General features: G+C 46.2%; 1 protein-coding gene across 1 annotated transcript in view; it reads right to left on the bottom strand.

Annotated features, from left to right (window-relative positions):
- The window catches only part of LOC129710487 (NACHT, LRR and PYD domains-containing protein 3-like), a 37,537-nt gene that overhangs the window by 2,265 nt on the left and 16,098 nt on the right, over nt 1-19,174 (bottom strand). The window contains exons 7-11 of the mRNA XM_055657443.1: nt 18,546-18,632; nt 10,186-10,356; nt 9,884-10,048; nt 7,930-8,100; nt 6,081-6,251 (exon numbers count right to left, since the gene is read on the bottom strand). Coding sequence (XP_055513418.1) covers nt 6,081-6,251; nt 7,930-8,100; nt 9,884-10,048; nt 10,186-10,356; nt 18,546-18,632 — 765 coding nt within the window. The remainder of the gene's footprint in view (nt 1-6,080; nt 6,252-7,929; nt 8,101-9,883; nt 10,049-10,185; nt 10,357-18,545; nt 18,633-19,174) is intronic.

Raw genomic sequence — 19,174 nt, 5'->3', positions numbered from 1 at the left:
AGGACACGTTTACTCCTACACTTTGCTTCCTGTCTGACAGCCAGTTCTCTATCAATACTGAACCCCCAATACCGTGTGCTTTAAGTTTGCATACTAATCTCTTATGTGGGACCTTGTCGAAAGCCTTCTGAAAGCCCAGATATAACACATCCACTGATTCTCCCTTATCCACTCTACTAATTACATCCTCGAAAAATTCTATAAGATTCGTCAGACATGATTTACCTTTCATAAATCCATCCCGACTTTGTCCAATGAATTCACCACTTTCCAAATGTGCTGCTATCCCATCTTTAATAACTGACTCTAGCATTTTCCCCACTACCAATGTTAGACTAACTGGTCTGTAATTCCCCGTTTTCTCTCTCCCTCTATTTTTAAAAAGTGGGGTTACATTAGCTACCCTCCAATCCTCAGGAACTACTCCAGAATCTAAAGAGATTTGAAAAATTATCACTAATACATCCACTATTTCTGGGGCATGTCCCAGCTACACTTGTCTCACCTGCCAGTACTGAGTACTGCCTTCTATGTCATGATTCGTCAAGACAGTTGTGAATTGTTGCCAAAAACTCAGCTTCCAGCAATCTTTCTGGCAGGACATTGCAGATACAACTCAATGGGTGAAAAAGGTTTGCCTCAGACCCCTGTAAACCTCTCACTCATCACTGAAATTTGATATCCCCAATTTTACTACATCTGATCGAGGGAAAAGCTCATGTCATCTACTCTACCTTCATTTGACATACTTCAGCTGGTGCCTGACCTATATTTTGTATGGTTAGATCACCATATTCTGCCTTTTTTTTCCACATATGCCTGACAAGTAAAGATCAGTAACTTATTGTCCATTTTAAGACCTTTAAGAATGTTGTTCCCTGTCTCTTCACCATCAGCAACACAACCTATCACCATGACACAAAGAAACAGAAAATGATAGTAAGGAAAGAGGCCAGTTGACCTACTCTTCACAACATTGGGAAAGGCAAGAGATTGAAATGTCCAAATGTCCTAAGTGCAGCTCAAACTTCCATAGAGACATAGAAAAATAAGTGCAGGAGTAGGCCTTTTGGCCCTTCGAACCAGCACAGCCATTCAATATGATCATGACTGATCATCTAAAATCAGTACCCCATTCCTGCGTTTCCCCCCCATCTCCCTTTATTCCAATAGCTCTAAGAGCTAAATCTAACTCTTGAAAACATCCCGCAAATTGGCCTCCACTGCCTGTGATGGAGCAGTCCACAGATACACAACTCTGGGTGAAAAAAAATGACCTAATCTCAGTCCAAAATGGCCTACCCCTTATTCTTAAACTGTGGTTCTGGATTTCCCCCAACATCATGAATATTTTTCCTGCATCTAGCCAATCCAATGCTGTTAGAATGTTATATGTTTTTTAAGATCTCCTCTCATCCTTTTAAATTCCAGTGAATACAAGCCCAGTTGACCCATTCTTTCATCATCTCTCAGTCCCGCCATCCCGAGAATTAACCTGGTGATCCTACGCTCCCTCCATAGCAATAATGACCTTCCTCAAATTAGGAGACCAAAATTACACACAATACTCCAGGTGCGGTCTCATCAGGGCCCTGCACAACTGCAGTAGGACCTCCTTGCTCCTAAACTCAAATCCTCTTGCAATGAAGACCAACATGCCATTCGCTTTCTTCTCTGCCTGCTGTACCTGCATGCTTACCTTCAGTGGTTGATGTACAAGCACACCCAGGTCTCGTAGCACCTCCACTTTTCCAAATCTGACACCATTCAGATAATAATCTGCATTTCTGTTCTTGCTAGCAAAGTGGATAACCTCACATTTATCCACATTATTATACTGTATCTGGCATGCATCTGCCCACCCACCCAACAATCCAAATCAACCTGCAGCCTCTTAGCATCCTCATCGCAGCTCATACTGCCACCCAGCTTTGTGGCATCTGCAAACTTAGAGATGTCACTTTTAATTCGCTCGTCTAAATCGTTTATATTGTAAATAACATTGTTTCCAGCACTGAGCCTCGCGGCACCCAACTCATCACAGCCTGCCATTCTGAAAAGGACACATTAATTGCCACTCTTTGTTTCCTGTCTGTCAACCTGTTCTCTATCCATGTCAATACCATACCCCCAATACTATGTGCTCTAAATTTGCACACTAATCTCGTGTGCGACCTTGTCAAAGGCGATTTGAAAGTCCAGATACACCACATCCACTGGCTCCCCCTTATCCATTACTTGTTACATCCTCAAAAAATCTAGAAGGTTAGTCAAGTATGATTTCCTCTTCACAAATCCATGCTGACTTTGACCGATCCTGTCACTGATTTCCGAATGCACTGCTAAAATATCTTTGATAATCGACTCAAGCATCTTCCCCACTACCGACGTAAGGATAACTGGTCTATGATTCCATCCTTCAGTACTCCTCCCACATCTTTCAGTACTCTGGGATGCAGCCCATCAGGTCCTGGGGATTTATCTGCCTTCAGTCCCAACAGTCTACCTAATACCATTTTCTGAATAATGTGGATTCCCTTCAGTTCCTCACTCCTACTAGGTCCTCAATCGCCTAGTATTTCTAGGAAATTGGTTCTGTCTAAACAAAGTACTTGTTTGTGTAAGAAGGAACTGCAGATGTTGATTTAAACTGAAGATGGACACAAAAAGCTGGAGTAGTTCAGCGGGACAGACAGCATCCCTGGAGCGAAGAAAAGGGCGACGTTTCGGTTCGAGACTAGTCGGGTCGCGTCTGAAGGAGGGTCTCGAACTGAAACGTCACGCTTGCCTTCTCTCCACAGATGCTGCCTTGAGTTACTCTAGCACTTTGTGTCTATCTTCAAAGTATTGTTTAACTGTTCTGCTAGTTCCTTGTTTCCCATTACAATTCACCCCTCTCTGAATGTAAGGGACCGACATTTGTCTTCACTAATCTCTTCCTTTTTACATATCTAAAGAAGTTTTTAGTCAGTTTTTATATTCCCACAAGCTTTCTTTCATGCTCTCCCCCCCTCCCCCCCCACCCACTTAATTAACCCCTTTGTCCCCCTCTGTTAAGTTCTAAATCTCCCAGTCCTCCAGTTTGCTGTTTCCTCTGGCTAATTTATATGCCTCTTCCTTGGATTTAACACCATCTTTAATTTCCCTCGTTAGCCACGGTTGAGCTGCTTTCCCCGTTCTATTTTTTCGCCAGACAAGGATGAACAATTTTTGGAGTTCATGCACGAGGTCTTTAAATCTTTGCCATTGCATCTCCACTGTCAGTATAATTTGCCAGTTTATGCTAGCCAATTCCGGTCTCATACCTTCAAAGTCTCCTTTCTTTAAGTACAGGACCCTAGTCTAATGTTGTTCCTCTGTTTAAGTAGGGCTGCAAGGAAACTATAGACCAGTGAACCCAACATCCGTGGCAGGTAAGTAAATGGAGAGGATATGGAAACATAGAAAATAGGTGCAGGAGAAGGCCATTCGGCCCTTCGAGCCAGCACGGCCATTCATTGTGATCATGACTGATCGTCCCATATCAATAACCCGTGCCTGTCTTCTCCCCATATTCCTTGACTCCACTAGCCCCTAGAACTCTATCTAACTCTCTTAAATCCATCCAGTGATTTGGCCTCCACTGTCCTCTGTGGCAGGGAATTCCATAAATTCACAACTCTCTGGGTGAAAAAGTTTTTTCTCATCTCAGTATTAAATGACCTCCCCTTTAATCTAAGACTGTGGCCCCTGGTTTTGGACTCACCCAACATTGGGAACATTTTTCCTGCATCTAACTTGTCCAGTCCTTTTATAATTTTATATGTTTCTATAAGATCCCCCTCATCCTTCTAAACTCCAGTGAATACAAGCCTAGTCGTTTAAATCTTTCCTCATATGGCAGTCCCGCTATCCCAGGGATCAATCTTGTGAACCTACGCTGCACTGCCTCAATCACAATGATGTCCTTCCTCAAATTAGACCAAAACAGTACACAATACTCCAGATGTGGTCTCACCAAAGCCCTATATAACTGCAGAAGAACCTCTTTACTCCTATACTGAAATCCTCTTGTTATGAAGCCCAACATTCCATTAGCTTTCTTCACTGCCTGCTGTACCTGTAAGCCAGGGAGGGATCGGGTAAAAATGCATTTCTTTAGTTCAGTTTAGTTTATTATTGACACATGTACTGAGATAGTGATTTTCTTGGTGCATGCTATCTGGTTGGAGAAAAGAACTATACATGATTATAATCAGGACATCCGCAGTGTACAGACATAGGGCAAAGGGTATAATGTTTAGTGTACGATAAAGTCTAGTAATGTCCAACGAAAAAAGTTCAAAGGTTTGCTTTGATATCCAGGCAGAGCTAGCACACTGTATACAGAATTGACTTCAAGGAAGTAGATGGTCGTGTCGGAAGGGTTTTTGTTTCAGAAAGGAGGCCAGCGACGAACGGCATGTCTCAGAGATCGGTACTGGATGCATTGTTGTTCGTGGTTAATATCAATGATTTGGTTGAAAAATGTACAAGGCATTATTATTAAGTTTGCAGATGACACAGAAGTATCATAGATAGTGTAGATAGTGATCAAACCTACAGCAGCCAATTGATCAGCTGGGAAAGTGGGCTGAGGAGTGGCAAATGGAGTTTAATGCAGATAACTGTGAGATGCTGCATTTTGGAAAGTTAAACCAAGGCAGAACCTTCACTGTGAATGGAAGGGCTTCGTGGAGTGTTGTGGAGCAAATGGAACTAGAGAACATGTGCACGAAGGAACTGCAGATGCTGGAAAATCGAAGGTAGACAAAAATGCTGGAGAAACTCAGCGGGTGTGGCAGCCCCGAAACGTTGCCCATTTCCTTCGCTCCATAGATGCTGCCGCACCCGCTGAGTTTCTCCGGCATTTTGGTCTACCCTAGAGTATAGGTACATTGTTCCTTCACAGTGACATTACAGGTAGATTGGGAGGTCAAGAAGGTTTGTGGTACAATGACCTTAATCGACCTGGGTAGTGAGTATGGTAATCAGAACTTTATGTTACAGTTCTACAAGACATTGGCGAGACCTTACTTGGAGTACTATGTTATTTTATGTTCACCCTGTTATAGAAATTATGTCATTATTCTAGGAACAATGTAGAGAATATTTACAAGAATGGTGCCAGGACGTGAGGGACTGAGATAGATAGGATAGGCAGGCCAGGACATTATTTGTTGGAGCACAAGAAGCAGAAGTGTGATCCGATATATGTGTGTAGATATATAAAATAACAAGGGGAATAGGGAGAGTGAATAGAGTATTTTACCTTGGGTATAGTAATCACGAACCAGTGGAAATAAGTCTAGAGAGGGGAAATACTGATCCAAACTGCAGTGCGGGGGGGGGAGCAGCATTTGCACTAAGAAGTTTGCGTGAATGTGGAACGCGTTGCAAGGATGATGTAGTTGAGGCCACTACTATTACAAATGACACTGACAGGTGCATGTATAGGACATTTTTAAAGGCACATGGGCCTTGCAAGTGTTGGGACGATCGCCTCTGCCTGTGCTGTATGCCTCTAATACTGGTAACTTAGTAAGTGAGGCAACATCTCTGGAGCACGTAGGTAATGTTCAGCGTCTGAAGGCTTGGCAAGTGAAGTGGATAAAGATAAGGGGGGGGGGGGAGGGCGTGTTAATTGGCAGATGAGTGGGCGAAGGCTAGAGATGAAATGGAGACAAAAAGGTATAAGCGAAGGAGAGAACAGGAATGAAGTGAATCTAGAAGAAGAAATGCAACTTGCAGGGGACAGTGGGAAAGGGGACGACATTGTGTTGACATCTGTGAAACCCGTCTGGGGCAGAAGGAAGAGAGTAATTGGATAGGTATATGGACGGGAAAGGAATGGAGGGTTATGGTCCGAGTGCAGGTAGATGGGACTAGGCGATAATAAGTGTTCGGCACGGACCTGAAGGGCCGAGATGGCCTGTTTCCCGTGCTGTAATTGTTATATGGTTATATGGTTATAAGAGAAGGGGGAAATAGGAACGGGACGTTACTTAACATTCAGAATATAATGTTTACATCATTGGGTTGCCAACGGTACTGATACTTACTCCAGTTCCTGCAGTTTGCATTGTTGATTTCCCAGGGCCACAGAAAAACGTTTCACCCCCAGATCTCCAAGTTGGTTATCACCCAGTGACAGAACTTTCAGTGAGCAGTTTGTGAAAAGAGCAGAGGCCAGATCCTCACTGCACGACTCTGTGAGACCGACGTCCCATAAACTGAGGACATAAGACAAGAATGTAAGAGAGAGACATTGACAGCACGAGTTAATATAGTACAGCACCCGAACAGTCCGTTTGGCCCACAATGTGTGGTGAAACATAGAAATATAGAAAATAGGTGCAGGAGTAGGCCATTCGGCCCTTGGAGTCTGCACCGCCATTCAATATGATCATGGCTGATTATCCAACTCAGTATCCTGTACCTGCCTTCTCTCCATACCCCCTGATCCCTTTTGCCACAAGGGCCACATCTAACTCCCTCTTAACTATAGCCAATGAACTGGCCTCAACTACCTTCTGTGGCAGAGAATTCACACTCTGTGTGAAATATGTTTTTCTCATCTCGGTCCAAAAAGACTTTCCCCCTTATCCTTAAACTGTGACCCCTTGTTCTGGACTTCCCCAAGATCAACTCATCTACTTGCATGTAATTCATACCCCTCCATTTCATGCTCATTGCTATGCCTTTCCAAAAGTATCTAAATTGCCAATATCACATCGACCACAACCACCACCCACTGTTTAAAAAACCTTTCTAAGCACATCTTCGTTAAACTTTGTCTGCCTCACCTGAAAGCTATGCCCTCTGGTATTTGATTTTCAATCATGCAAATTTTTTTATGGCTGTCTATCCTATCGATGCATCTCGTAATGTTGCATGTCGGACCTCCCATAAGTTTGTGCGTTCGAGTGAAAACAATCCCGCCTGTAACTGATAATCTAGGCATAATTGCTTAATCTAGGCATTAATCAACCTCCTCTGCAACCTTTCCAAAGCTTCCACATCCATCCAGTAATGTGATGACCAGAACGGCATGTAAAACTCCAAATGTGGCCTATCAAACGTCCATTCAAGCTGCATCGGCTTGTACTCGCTAGAATTTAGAAGATTGAGGGGGGATCTTATAGAAACTTACAAAATTCTTAAGGGGTCGGACAGGCTAGATGCAGGAAGATTGTTCCCGATGTTGGGGAAGTCCAGAACAAGTGGTCACAGATTAAGGATAAGGGAGAAATGTTTTAGGACCGAGATGAGAAAAACATTTTTCACACAGTGGTGAATCTGTGTAATTCTCTGCCACAGAAGGTAGTTGAGGCCAGTTCATTGGCTATATTTAAGAGGGAGTTAGATGTGGCCCTTGTGGCTAAAGGGATCAGGGGGTATGGAGAGAAGGCAGGTACACGATACTGAGTTGGATGATCAGCCATGATCATATTGAATGGCGGTGCAGGCTCGAAGGGCCGAATGGCCTATTCCTGCACCTATTTTCTATGTTTCTATCATGACTTCCTGACTCTTGTACTGAATGCCCCACCTATGAAAGCAAACATAACTTGTGCTCTCTTGACCACTCTGTTTAATTCTGTTTCAACTATCAGGGAGATGTGGACTTGCACCCCAAGATCCCATGCACATCAATGCTGTTAAAGGTCATGTCATTAATTGCATATTTTCTCTCACATTTGATCAAAATGCAACACCACAGACTTGATCAGATTAAACACCGGAGATATTTGAATATTTAAAAATAATTTGTTATGCTCCCACCCCACTCCAATTTTCAGTCATTGTTATTGATCATATAGTTATTCATATGGACGTATATATAACCACTTCAATATAATATCATTTGTCTCTATTTCTTTTTGAATAAAACAATAATTTGGTACTTACTGCAGTTTCTGTATTTTACAGTCTGGATTCTTCAAAGCCTCAGATACCAACTTCACTCCAGATGTTCCCAGTGTATTAGAACTCAGAGAAACATTTATCAGAGAACAGTTTGTGCTGAGAGCGGAGACGAGATCCTGGGCACCAGAAGCCGTCAGACCGATACTACATAGCCTGGATGGACACAAAATGCTGGAGTAACTCACGGGTCAGGCTGCATATCTAGAGAAAATGGATAGGTAATGTTTCGGGTGGAAAAGAAAAGGACAGGACACAGAGCTGCCAACATATGACGTTCGGAAGGGTGGAGTCCTTCAAAGGCCCATTGTTGGCTGGGGAAGATGTGCTGTCATCAGTGATACAAGGATGCAAATAGTGGAACGAGTAGGTTACATAGAAAATAGGTGCAGGAGTAGACCATTCGGCCCTTCAAGCCTGCACCGCCATTCAATATGATCATGGCTGACATCGCAAACAATCTTAACCATATAACCATATAACATTTACAGCACGGAAACAGGCCATCTCGGCCCTACAAGTCCGTGCCGAACAATCTTCCTGCATCTAGCCTGTCCAACCCCTTAAGAATTTTGTAAGTTACTATAAGATCCCCCCTCAATCTTCTAAATTCTAGTGAGTACAAGCTGAGTCTATCCAGTCTTGACTAGAATTTGGGATGGGGGCGGGGGGTGATTCCAGGAGTTACTTGGGATTAGAGAATCCAATTTCATAGTTTCTCTAATTTGCGTGTGACCTCACTGTGACAGTGGAGGAGGCCCTGCACGAAAAGAGATTTTGGGAATCGATGGGGAGTTACAATATTTGGCAACTGGGAGATTGCGTAGGCCGAGGCAACTTGGATAGGATCATATTGGATAGGCATATGGATGAGAAGGGAATGGAGGGTTATGGTATGAGTGCAGGCAGGTGGGAGGGACTAAGGGAAAAAAGTTGTTCGGCAAGGACTTGTAGGGCCGAGATGGCCTGTTTCCGTGCTGTAATTGTTATATGGTTATATGTTATATGGTTAACTGAGCGTCAGTGTTCAGCGAAACGATCGGCAAGTCACCGATAAATATGAGCTCACACCAGGAGCACTGGATACAGTAGATGAGATTGGAGGTGGTGCGTGTAAACTTTGACCTCGCCTGAAATTACAATCGGCGTTGATGGATGGAGTCACGGGAGGCGGTGCAAGGACCAGCATTGCATCTCCTGCGATTGCAGGGAAATATACCTGGGAAGGGATGAGTAAACCAGGGAGTTGCAGAGGGAACGGTCTGTGCAGAAAGCAGAAAAAGGCGGAGATGGGAAGATGTGACAAGTGGGAGGATCCCGGTTGAGTTGATGAAAATATTGCATGATGTGCTGTGTGCGATGCCTGATGGGGTGAAAGTTGAGGAGTAGGGGGATTCTGTCCCTGTTGCGACTGGGGGGGGGGGGGGGGGGGAAAGAGGGGGAGCAAGAGTGAAACAACAAAATGGAAGATTGTGTGAGGCCCTTATCTATGATGAAAGTGTGATATTCCCTTTCCCGAATGAATGAGGGCATCTCGGATGTCCGAGCATGGAACACCTCCTCTTCGGAGTAGATAAAGAAAGAGCCAGGGTGGGAAGAAGTGTTGTCCATATAACTATGGGAATCAGTAGGTCTATGATAGACGTCGGTCGATTGTTTATCTGCTGCGATGGAAACACACATTTCCTGCCATGGAACCATCACAGGCAATAGACTAACGACTGAAAGTATAAACCAGCTTGTGCAGTTCCTTTGTACACAACCTGAAGTTCAGAGAAAAAAACCATTTCAAATCCGTGGGAATATTTCTCTGTTCCTCATCTCAATTCCGTTGATACAACAAACATGAGTGCACATAATTGAACCAATTACTGCCATCAACATTTTTCAATATCAGGCATCCCGTAGTGAATACAATTTCTCTCACTCCAGTACTTACCGTAGAGTTTGTATTTTGCAATCTGTGTTCCTCAGAGCCGCACACAGCAATTTCACTCCCGAATCTCCCAGTTTATTGTTATCTAGTCCCAGTTCTATCAGCGAGCCACTGAGTGCAGAGCCGAGTTTCTTCATGCAAGATGCTGTAAAACTGTTATTTTTCAGCCTTGTGATGAATAAGATGTGACAAAAGCAGAGAGAGTCAATAAACCGTTCAAATTGCCAGTATTCACTGACGACCTATGAATAACGTTTCTCATACCATGTAATTATAGAAACAATCTATTAGAGTATTTTACTTACTCCAATTTCTGTATTTTATTTTCCACGTTCTTCAGAGACTCGGATAGACGATTCACCCCCAAATCTCCCAGTTTGTTATCCTTAATATCAAGCTCCATCAACGAACGGTTTGCGGAAAGAGCAGTGGTAAATTTGGCAATTGGAGAAGCGGTAAGACCATTATTTCCCAATCTGAGCAACATAACCAAAATAAAAAGCATGGGTTCAGAACATTGTGACATTTCACCAGTAATTCTTTGAATTGCATTGCGTTTCATCATAAGCGTTCTAATAAGCGAGTTCGGTATTCCGATTGAGTATGCCCAGGTCCTCGGTCACTCGCGATAAACATTCTTGGCAGCTATGCTACTGCATGTACACAGACCTGCGTTTCATCTATAGTCAGGATCGTGCCCAGATCTCTGGCACTGTAAACGCTGTTGAATTGCTACTGGACCGTCCCGGTACCCTCCCGAGATGTGCGGGATAACCCTGGACTGATAGGACACCGGCCCAGAGCAGTGGCACCATGGAGAAGAAACGCTAACTCCACTGCTCTGCGCCAGTGTCCCGTCAGTCCAGGGCTGTCGGTTAACCAGGCGGGACAGGCAGAGTTGAGCGGGAGTTAGCTCTTCTTCTCCACGCTGGCTGGATGCCTGGGCCATCACTGCTCCGGGCCAGTGCTCCGTCAGTCAAGGGTCACCCCGGACATCTCTGACCGCCCCCCCATACAGCAATGGGACACGCAGGAGGGGAGGGGTTCGGTCCAGTAGCAATTAAACAGCACTTCCAACACCGGACACCCGAGTTGCCGAGAATCTTTATCGCGAGTGACCTTTGACAAATCCTATGATTTCTTGCGTTTAAGAAAACCAAACACGCTTATTGCAATAAACATGTTATCAGGGGGTCATGACCCGAAACGTCACTTATTCCTTTTCCCCCAGATATGTTGTCTGACCCACTGAACTGAGATCGACCAACTAACCATAAGGTGCCAGCACAACAACCTGGACCAACTAACCATAAGGTGCCAGCACAACAACCTGGCTATCAATATCAGTAAGACCAAAGAACTGATTGTGGACTTTGAAAGAGGAAGGTTCAGGACTCACAATCCTGTTTACATCAAAGGGACTATGGTGGAGAGAGTCAAAAACTTCAAATTCCTGGGCGTGCATATTTCCGACAATCTTTCCTGGACACAGCACACTACAGGTGCACAACCTTTTATCCGACGATCCAAATAACGAAAACCTCCGAATAGCGACATTTTTTCGGTCCTTGAAGAAAGGTCCTTGAAAACGTTCACCGAGGGCGGCCCGCAGAGGTGACAGCGGAACCTCTGGTCGGTCCTCGAAGAAAGGGGAACTAAATCCCCATTCATAAAAGAGAAGATGAGGGTATATTGCGCGGGAGGGTTAATAATTGACAATATGCTGCTACCTGCCAGCTGCGTTAAAAAGTTCCCACGGTAGACTCACGATACACAGTGTATCGTGAGTCTTGCGTGGTAACTTTTTAACTCAGGGTGCAGGCAGCAGTAGATTGTCGCTCCCTTCAGTTTCACCCCACCTACACCCCTCTGCTTCCCGGCCATGTGTGTGACCCTTCCCTCCCCTCTCCAGCTCCCCGCTCATTGCACCGGCGCGGGGGCTTTGTACTGTCTTCACGTCGCGATGCTAGCAGCACAGTGCAGTCACCGGAGACGTCAGGACCAACGGAACACCGACCCCCCAGGCCCACTGCAAGCACGGAGATCCCAGATCAGCAACTCCAGCCCAGCCCCGTTCCAACTCCAGAAGAACACGCTCCCCGTATGGGCAGAAGCTGATGGTGTGCAAGAATAACGTCTTGTTCTTGGGTCGCGCAGCTCGGGCTGTGGGCGAATTGCCACTTGTCGCCATAGCGGCCCATCGGGGAGCGGATTCCTCTGGAGTTGAAGGGGGGTATTGTGCTGTTTGATCGCCCCCTACTATTCCAGGGACAGGGAGACAGGACGTTCACCGAGGGCGGCCCGCAGAGGTGACAGCAGAACCTCCGGTCGGTCCTCGAAGAAAGGGGAACTAAATCCCCATTCATAAAAGAGGCGAGGGTATATTGCGCGGGAGGGTTAATAATTGACAATATGCTGCTGTCTGCCCGCTGAGTTAAAAGTTCCCACGGTAGACACGATACACAGTGTAGGCAGCAGCAGATTGTCGCTCCCTTCAGTTTCACCCCACCTACACCCCTCTGCTCCCCGGCCATGTGTGTGACCCTTCCTTCCCCTCTCCAGCTCCCCGCTCATTGCACCGGCGCGGGGGCTTTGCACTGTCTTCAAGTCGGCGATGGCTGCAGGTCAGTGCAGTCACCGGAGACGTCAGGTCCAATTGGACGTCGACCACCCGGCCCACCGCAAGCACGGAGAACCCAGAGACCCACAGCCAGCAGCAGCCCAGCCCAGCCCCGCTCCAACTACAGGGGAACCTGGGTTGCGGATGACGGGGCGCAGCTCGGGGCGTCGTAGGGGCCCATCGGGGAGCGGGTTCCTGTTGGTCCTGACGTCTCCGGCCACCTGCTATCCTCCGGGAACTGTATCGCCCTTGCAGGAGAGTGGGGTTGTTTGCAGTTGCAGAGGGAGGGGGCAAGGGCGCTACAGTTCCCAGTCTCAGCTCCAGTCCAGGGCGGTGGCCGCAGATGTCAGGACCAACGGGACAGCGACCCCCAGGCCCACTGCAAGCACGGAGATCTCAGAGACCCACAACCAGCACCAAATCCAGCCCAGCCCCGCTCCAACTCCAGAGGAACACGTAGGGGCAGAAGCTGATGGTGTGCAAGGTGTTCTTGGGGTGGCGCAGCTCGGGCTGTGGGCAAACTGCCACTTGTCGCCGTAGCGGCCCATCGGGGAGCGAATTCCTCTGGAGTTGGAGGGGGAGGGGAGTATTGTGCTGTTTGATCGCCCCCTGCTATCCCAGGGACAGGGAGACACAGCGGCTTTTTAGACTGGTGGGCAATCACTTCCAAAGTTCTGCCCACACAGTCAGTACACCTCTCCTACACTGCATTTCATACAAACATTTATTCTGCAAAAAAAAAAACACATTGAAGACTCAAGCTCGCGACCGAGTAACTGCCGGGATCGAGGCGCAAACTCGCGACCTTGCGGATATGAGCCGAACACACTACCACTGAGCCAGCCATTAAAATCTACGCAAAAAAATTTCCATTCCAAAGACCGACAAATTCTGAATTACGAAAAGTGTCTGGTCCCAAGGCTTTCGGATAAAAGGTTGTGCACCTGTAGTGCAATCATAAAGCACATCAGTACCTCTACTTCCTGAGAAGATTACGGAGATTCAGTATGTCAAATAGGATTCTCTTGAACTTCTACAGATGCACAGTAGAGAGCATCTACATAATTAAAAGTCTCATCTTGACCACTTCCAGTCTACGCTGTATATTGCTTTTAGAAAAAATGCTACCCTGTATCACTGTGATTTTTGACCATCTTACTCACAGTCCTCCTCCGCTAAGCCAGCCCTGAGGATTTTTCCCATCGATAAAAAACAAAAACGTTATGAGTGTTTAAAAAACCTTGAGATCAGCTGATTGGTGGTCTCGCCTGTCAATCACCACGATGAAGGTAATGCCCCTTCCGGGGAGAGGTGGGGGGGGGGGGGGGGGGGGCAGGACTATAAAACCCCAGATGCCTGGACGCGAGTCAGTCACTCTGCAAGATCGTGAGGGAGAGGCCACGACTGTCATTCTGCGCTGTGAATCAACCGAACTGCGAGTCTGCAATGCACTTGCATTAAATGATTTGTTAGCCCTTAATGACAATGTAATGACTAGAGCCAGGATGTTTAGGTGCTAAAAAACTCCTGGCAGGCAAAAAGGCATAAAAAAATTGCAAAAAAGGCATGAAAAAGGCACATTGACAAAAAAGGCATGTATTTCCACCCCCAAAATATGGTTAAAAATGATAATACAACCTTTTATCCGAAGATCCAAATAACGAAAACCTCCGAATAGCGGACATTATTTTCGGTCCTTGAAGAAAGGTCCTTGAAAACGTTCACCGAGGGCGGCCCGCAGAGGTGACAGCGGAACCTCCGGTCGGTCCTCGAAGAAAGGGGAACTAAATCCCCATTCATAAAAGAGAAGGTGAGGGTATATTGCGCGGGAGGGTTAATAATTGACAATCTGCTGCTGCCTGCCCGCTGAGTTAAAAAGTTCCCACGGTAGACTCACGATACACAGTGTATCATGAGTCTTGCGTGGGGACTTTTTAAACTCAAGGGGCAGGCAGCAGCAAATTGTCGCTCCCTTCAGTTTCACCCCACCTACACCCCTCTGCTTCCCGGCCATGTGTGTGACCCCTTCCCTCCCCTCTCCAGCTCCCCGCGCATTGCACCGGCGCGGGGGCTTTGCACTGTCTTCACGTTGGAGCCAGTGCCAGTCACTGGAGACGTCAGGACCAACGGGACACCGACCCCCAGGCCCACTGCAAGCACGGAGAACCCAGAGACCCACAGCCAGCAGCAGCCCAGCGCCGTTCCAATTACAGAGGAACACGCTCTCCGCAGTCCCCGTAGGGACAGAAGCTGATGGCTCAGGCTGTGACGTCTCCGGCCACCCCCCTGTACAGGAGCTGAGACTGGGAACTGTGGGGTTGTTTGCAGTTGCAGAGGGAGGGGGCAAGGGCGGTACAGTTCCCAGTCTCAGCTCCATTCCAGGGGGGTGACCGGAGACGTCAGGACCAACGGGACACCGACTGCAAGCACGGAGATCCCAGAGACTCACAGCCAGCAGCAACTCTAGCCCAGCCCCGCTCCAACTCCAGAGGAACCCGGGTTGCAGATGAGGGGGTGCAGCTCGGGCTGTGGGCGAACTGCCACTTGTCGCTGTAGCGGCGCATCGGGGAGCTGGTTCTTGTTGGTCCTGACGTCTCCGGCCACCCCCCTGGACAGGAGCTGAGAGACGTCAGGACCACCAGAAGCCGCTCCTGATGCGCCGCTACAGCGACAAGTGGCAGTTCGCCCACAGCCCGAGCTGCGCCCCCTCATCGGGACACCGACCCCCAGGCCCACTGCAAGCACGGAGATCCCAGAGACTCACAGCCAGCAACAACTCTAGCCCAGCCCCGCTCCAACTCCAGAGGAACCCGGGTTGCGGATGAGGGGGCGCAGCTCGGGCTGTGGGCGAACTGCCACTTGTCGCCGTAGCGGCCCATCGGGGAGCGGATTCCTCTGGAGTTGGAGGGACAGGGAGACACAGCGGCTTTTGAGAAGGGTGGGCAATCACTTCCAAAGTTCTGCCCACACAGTCAGTACACCTCTCCTACACTTGTCTCCCACACTAAGATCATCTCGCAGAGAATGATCCCAGCCTAACCCTCCCTATTCTCTCCTATTCTGCAAGAAAAAACTACATTGAAGACTCAAACTCGCGATCGAGTAACTGCCGGGATCGAGGCGCAAACTCGCGACCTTGCGGATACGAGCCGAGCACTCTATCACTGAGCCAGCCGTTAAAATCTACTCTAAAAATCTTCCATTCCGAAAGCCGAAAAATTCTGAATTACGAAAGTGTCTGGTCCCAAGGCTTTCGGATAAAAGGTTGTGCACCTGTATACAGGTATTCTACATTAAATGACCAAAGTTGCCTGGTTGCACATAATTACAAGCAATTTTTTCAAATTATCTGGTGTTAAATTTTGCCACCTCTCAGACAGAATATGCTTCAGTTGTGAAAAACGTATTTCTACCTCAGCTGAGGTCACTGGTGCATACCCAAAACAAGCTACAGACTCTATATTCATGTAGATATCTTGTTCATTACAACTACCTTTGAGAACTTTAGCTATGTTTTGTATTTCTTCGAGATCTTTGTTAGTTAAAATCACTCTCGCACATTTTGCTTGTATATCTTTACCTCCATCGTCAGGAATTATGCCTTATCGTCAGTTACTTTGTTGAAAACCTGCAAGTTATTCACTAATGTTTTGCCACATTTCTCAAGGGAAGTGAAGGCAAGGGAGGAACTTGTTCTGCATGATTTCACTGACAATCCTGACAGCAGCAGATTCTTCTTCAAAACAGTTGACAAATTATTTTATGTTTCCAAAATCTGCAGCATAGTAGAGTACAGCAGAGAGTCAATGTACCCCACCTAGTCAAAACGGGCTGAGGAGGTAGCGGAATCTCGGGTGCCATTTCCTTGAACATGCTTTGAGGAAGATTTTCTTGACATTGGAAACTAGGGGATCGACATTTGGAAACAACTGTGTATGTGCTTGACAATTCTATGAAGTCCTTGAGCTCAGCATGCCGAATGCAACATTTTGGGGGAATAAAACTTTAAGAGCACGAGCAGCTTTTTTCATGTTCGAAGCTGCATCAGTCACAAACAGAAGAACATTCTCGTGTTTTATATCTTCTGGCCAAAGATCAGCAAGTGAAGATGTAAACAACTGAGTAATAGTTGAGCTGTTTGACTTCTCCAATAATTCCAATGTCAACAAATACTCCTTTGATGGTTGACCTGCCTCCAGTGTACCGATGACCACATTGGCAACATATCTCCTCACAACATCGATTGTTTCGTCTATTGAGATCCATATTATGTTGCATGCAACTTCAACTATAATTTTCTGCACAACAATGTTGAAGTTGATGTCAACATAATTTTTCCGTAATTATGACTCGCTTGGTATATGTTCCTCTGTGTATTTCTCTAAAAAAAACTGAGAGATTTGTTTTCCCAATTTCCAAATGGAATTCCAGCATCAACGAATGCCTTGCACAGACCACTCGAAAACTCCGATTTGCGACTGGAGCCAGCAGTAAATGTAGTGAGGAGACCAGCTTGGGTATTTTGCTTGTGTAGTCTACACCCCAGCGATATCAACATTGATTTCTCTAATTTTAGATAGCCCTTGATTTCTCCCTCCTCCCCCTCACCCTTTCCAGCTCTCCTTCTAGTTCTACGGTCTTTGCCGCTTCCTTTCTTTTTCCCAACCCCCCCCCCCCCCCCCCACATCAGGTGGTGGAAATTTCCTTGCAAGTTATACTATGTTAACTCTTAAATAGATCTTGGAGAAGGCTGAACCAGCGGGCAGCGGAATAAACGAATGAATGGCTGACGGTGGCGCCCCCGGTGGTGGAAATTTTCTTGCAAGTTATACTATGTTAACTCGTCAATGTGTTAACGTAGAAAACGTCATTGAAATTTACGGCGGCAGCGACCCGACTTTGGATGTTCGGCCGCGGGCCCAGTAGACGACATCGTCGGGAGCTCGCAGGTCACAGGTTGGTGACCTGTTTTTCTGGAGCTCCCGCGGCAACAGCTTCTTCCGCTGGACTGGAGGGCGGCAGCTTCGACCACCCCGGGCCGCGGAGATTGAACCGGCCCGTTTGCGAAGCACGGTTGAGCCGCGGGACTAAAGCACCATCACCCGGTGGGGGTCACAACATCGGAGGCATCAGCGCATAGGGAGAACAAGGAGGGAAGAGACAAAGACTTAAGATTTTTGCCTTCCATCACAGTGTGGAGGTGTTTGGTGAACTCACTGTGGTGGATGTTAAATTTGTGTTTATTGTGTGTTTTGTTACTTTATTATATGTATGACTGCGAGGCAACAAAATTTCGTTCAGACTGTTCAGACAATAAAGTTTCCAAGATCCATGAAATCACAGTACAATTAGAGAAAATAGCACGACCTTTGAGCAAAACGGCAAAAAAATGTAGGCACTCGGTCGTGAAAAAAGCATTATCCTGGTGAAATCATCAAAAAAGGCATGAAGCACATGGCATTTATGGAAAAATCCTGGCTCTAGTAATGACTTATTTTCTCTGCTGCCCTGCTTGTGCTTGGAAAGTGCAATGCTTAAGTGGAAATTAAATGAAATGAATTGACAATGCCATTAGTTGTTTAGCCTGCTGACAATGCCATTAGTTGTTTAGCCTGCTGTCCTGCCTGTGCTTGAAACTACAATGCTTTATTAGGTCCTACTGTGTTTGAAGGAATAATTGCTTTATTAGGTCCTACTGTGTTTGGAAGGAATAAATGCTTTATTACGTCCGACTGTGTTTGGAAGGAATAAATACTTTATTTCTTCCAGGAACGGAAAAGTTTGCAAAAAGTTGTAAACTCTGTCCAGGCCATCTCCGACTTCCCCATCATTGAAGGACTGTATCGTAGTCGCTGCCTCAAAAGAGCAGCCAACATCATCAATGACCCACACCACACATTCATCTCACCGTGGCCATCGGGAAGAAGGTAGAGGAGCCTGAGAACTGTAACGTCCAGATCCAGGAACAGTTTCTTTCCTACAGCTATCAGGCTATTAAACACCACAACCTCAATAGTCTTATACATCACAAATTATGTGACTTACCCCAGTCTCTGGATTTTACAGTTCGGATCCCTCAGAGCGTCAGACACCAGCTTCATGGTCGAATCTCCCAGGTCATTATTTCCCAATCTAAACCAAACCAGACAACATTGAGGAACAAGTTGAACCAAATGGTACACAAAAAAGCTGGAGAAACTCAGCGGGTGCAGCAGCATCTATGGAGCGAAGGAAATAGCCAATGTTTCGGGCCGAAACCCTTCTTCAAAAGAAGTTCTCCTCTCTTAAACAAGTTGAACCAGATGACTGATGCGATATAATTTCTCTCATTCAAATTACTCATTAAACATATCAATGCATTTAAGCATTCAGTAACCAGATTTCACAACTGACAGCATATAGTCTTTTGAGTCCAAATCCATTTATGTTAAAGTTTTTCATAAATCATTGATTTATGAATGTTTCTCTGTGCAGTCTCATTTCCCAATTTCCTCCTGGGGTTTAAATCATATATGCAACAATTGTTTGATTTTTGCTGTGATATTATTGTCTTAATTGCGGAATATCAATGAAATGGATGAATTATGAAATAAATTAATATTGACCTATTTATCTGGTTAAAAATAATTTGTTTTAAAATTCATTCATTTGAGGATCTTTTGGAAATTCCGGGA

Source organism: Leucoraja erinacea, chromosome 28, assembly GCF_028641065.1.
Source record: "Leucoraja erinacea ecotype New England chromosome 28, Leri_hhj_1, whole genome shotgun sequence".
Classification (NCBI taxonomy): domain Eukaryota; kingdom Metazoa; phylum Chordata; class Chondrichthyes; order Rajiformes; family Rajidae; genus Leucoraja; species Leucoraja erinaceus.
This window is presented reverse-complemented; position numbering and strand designations above follow the sequence as displayed.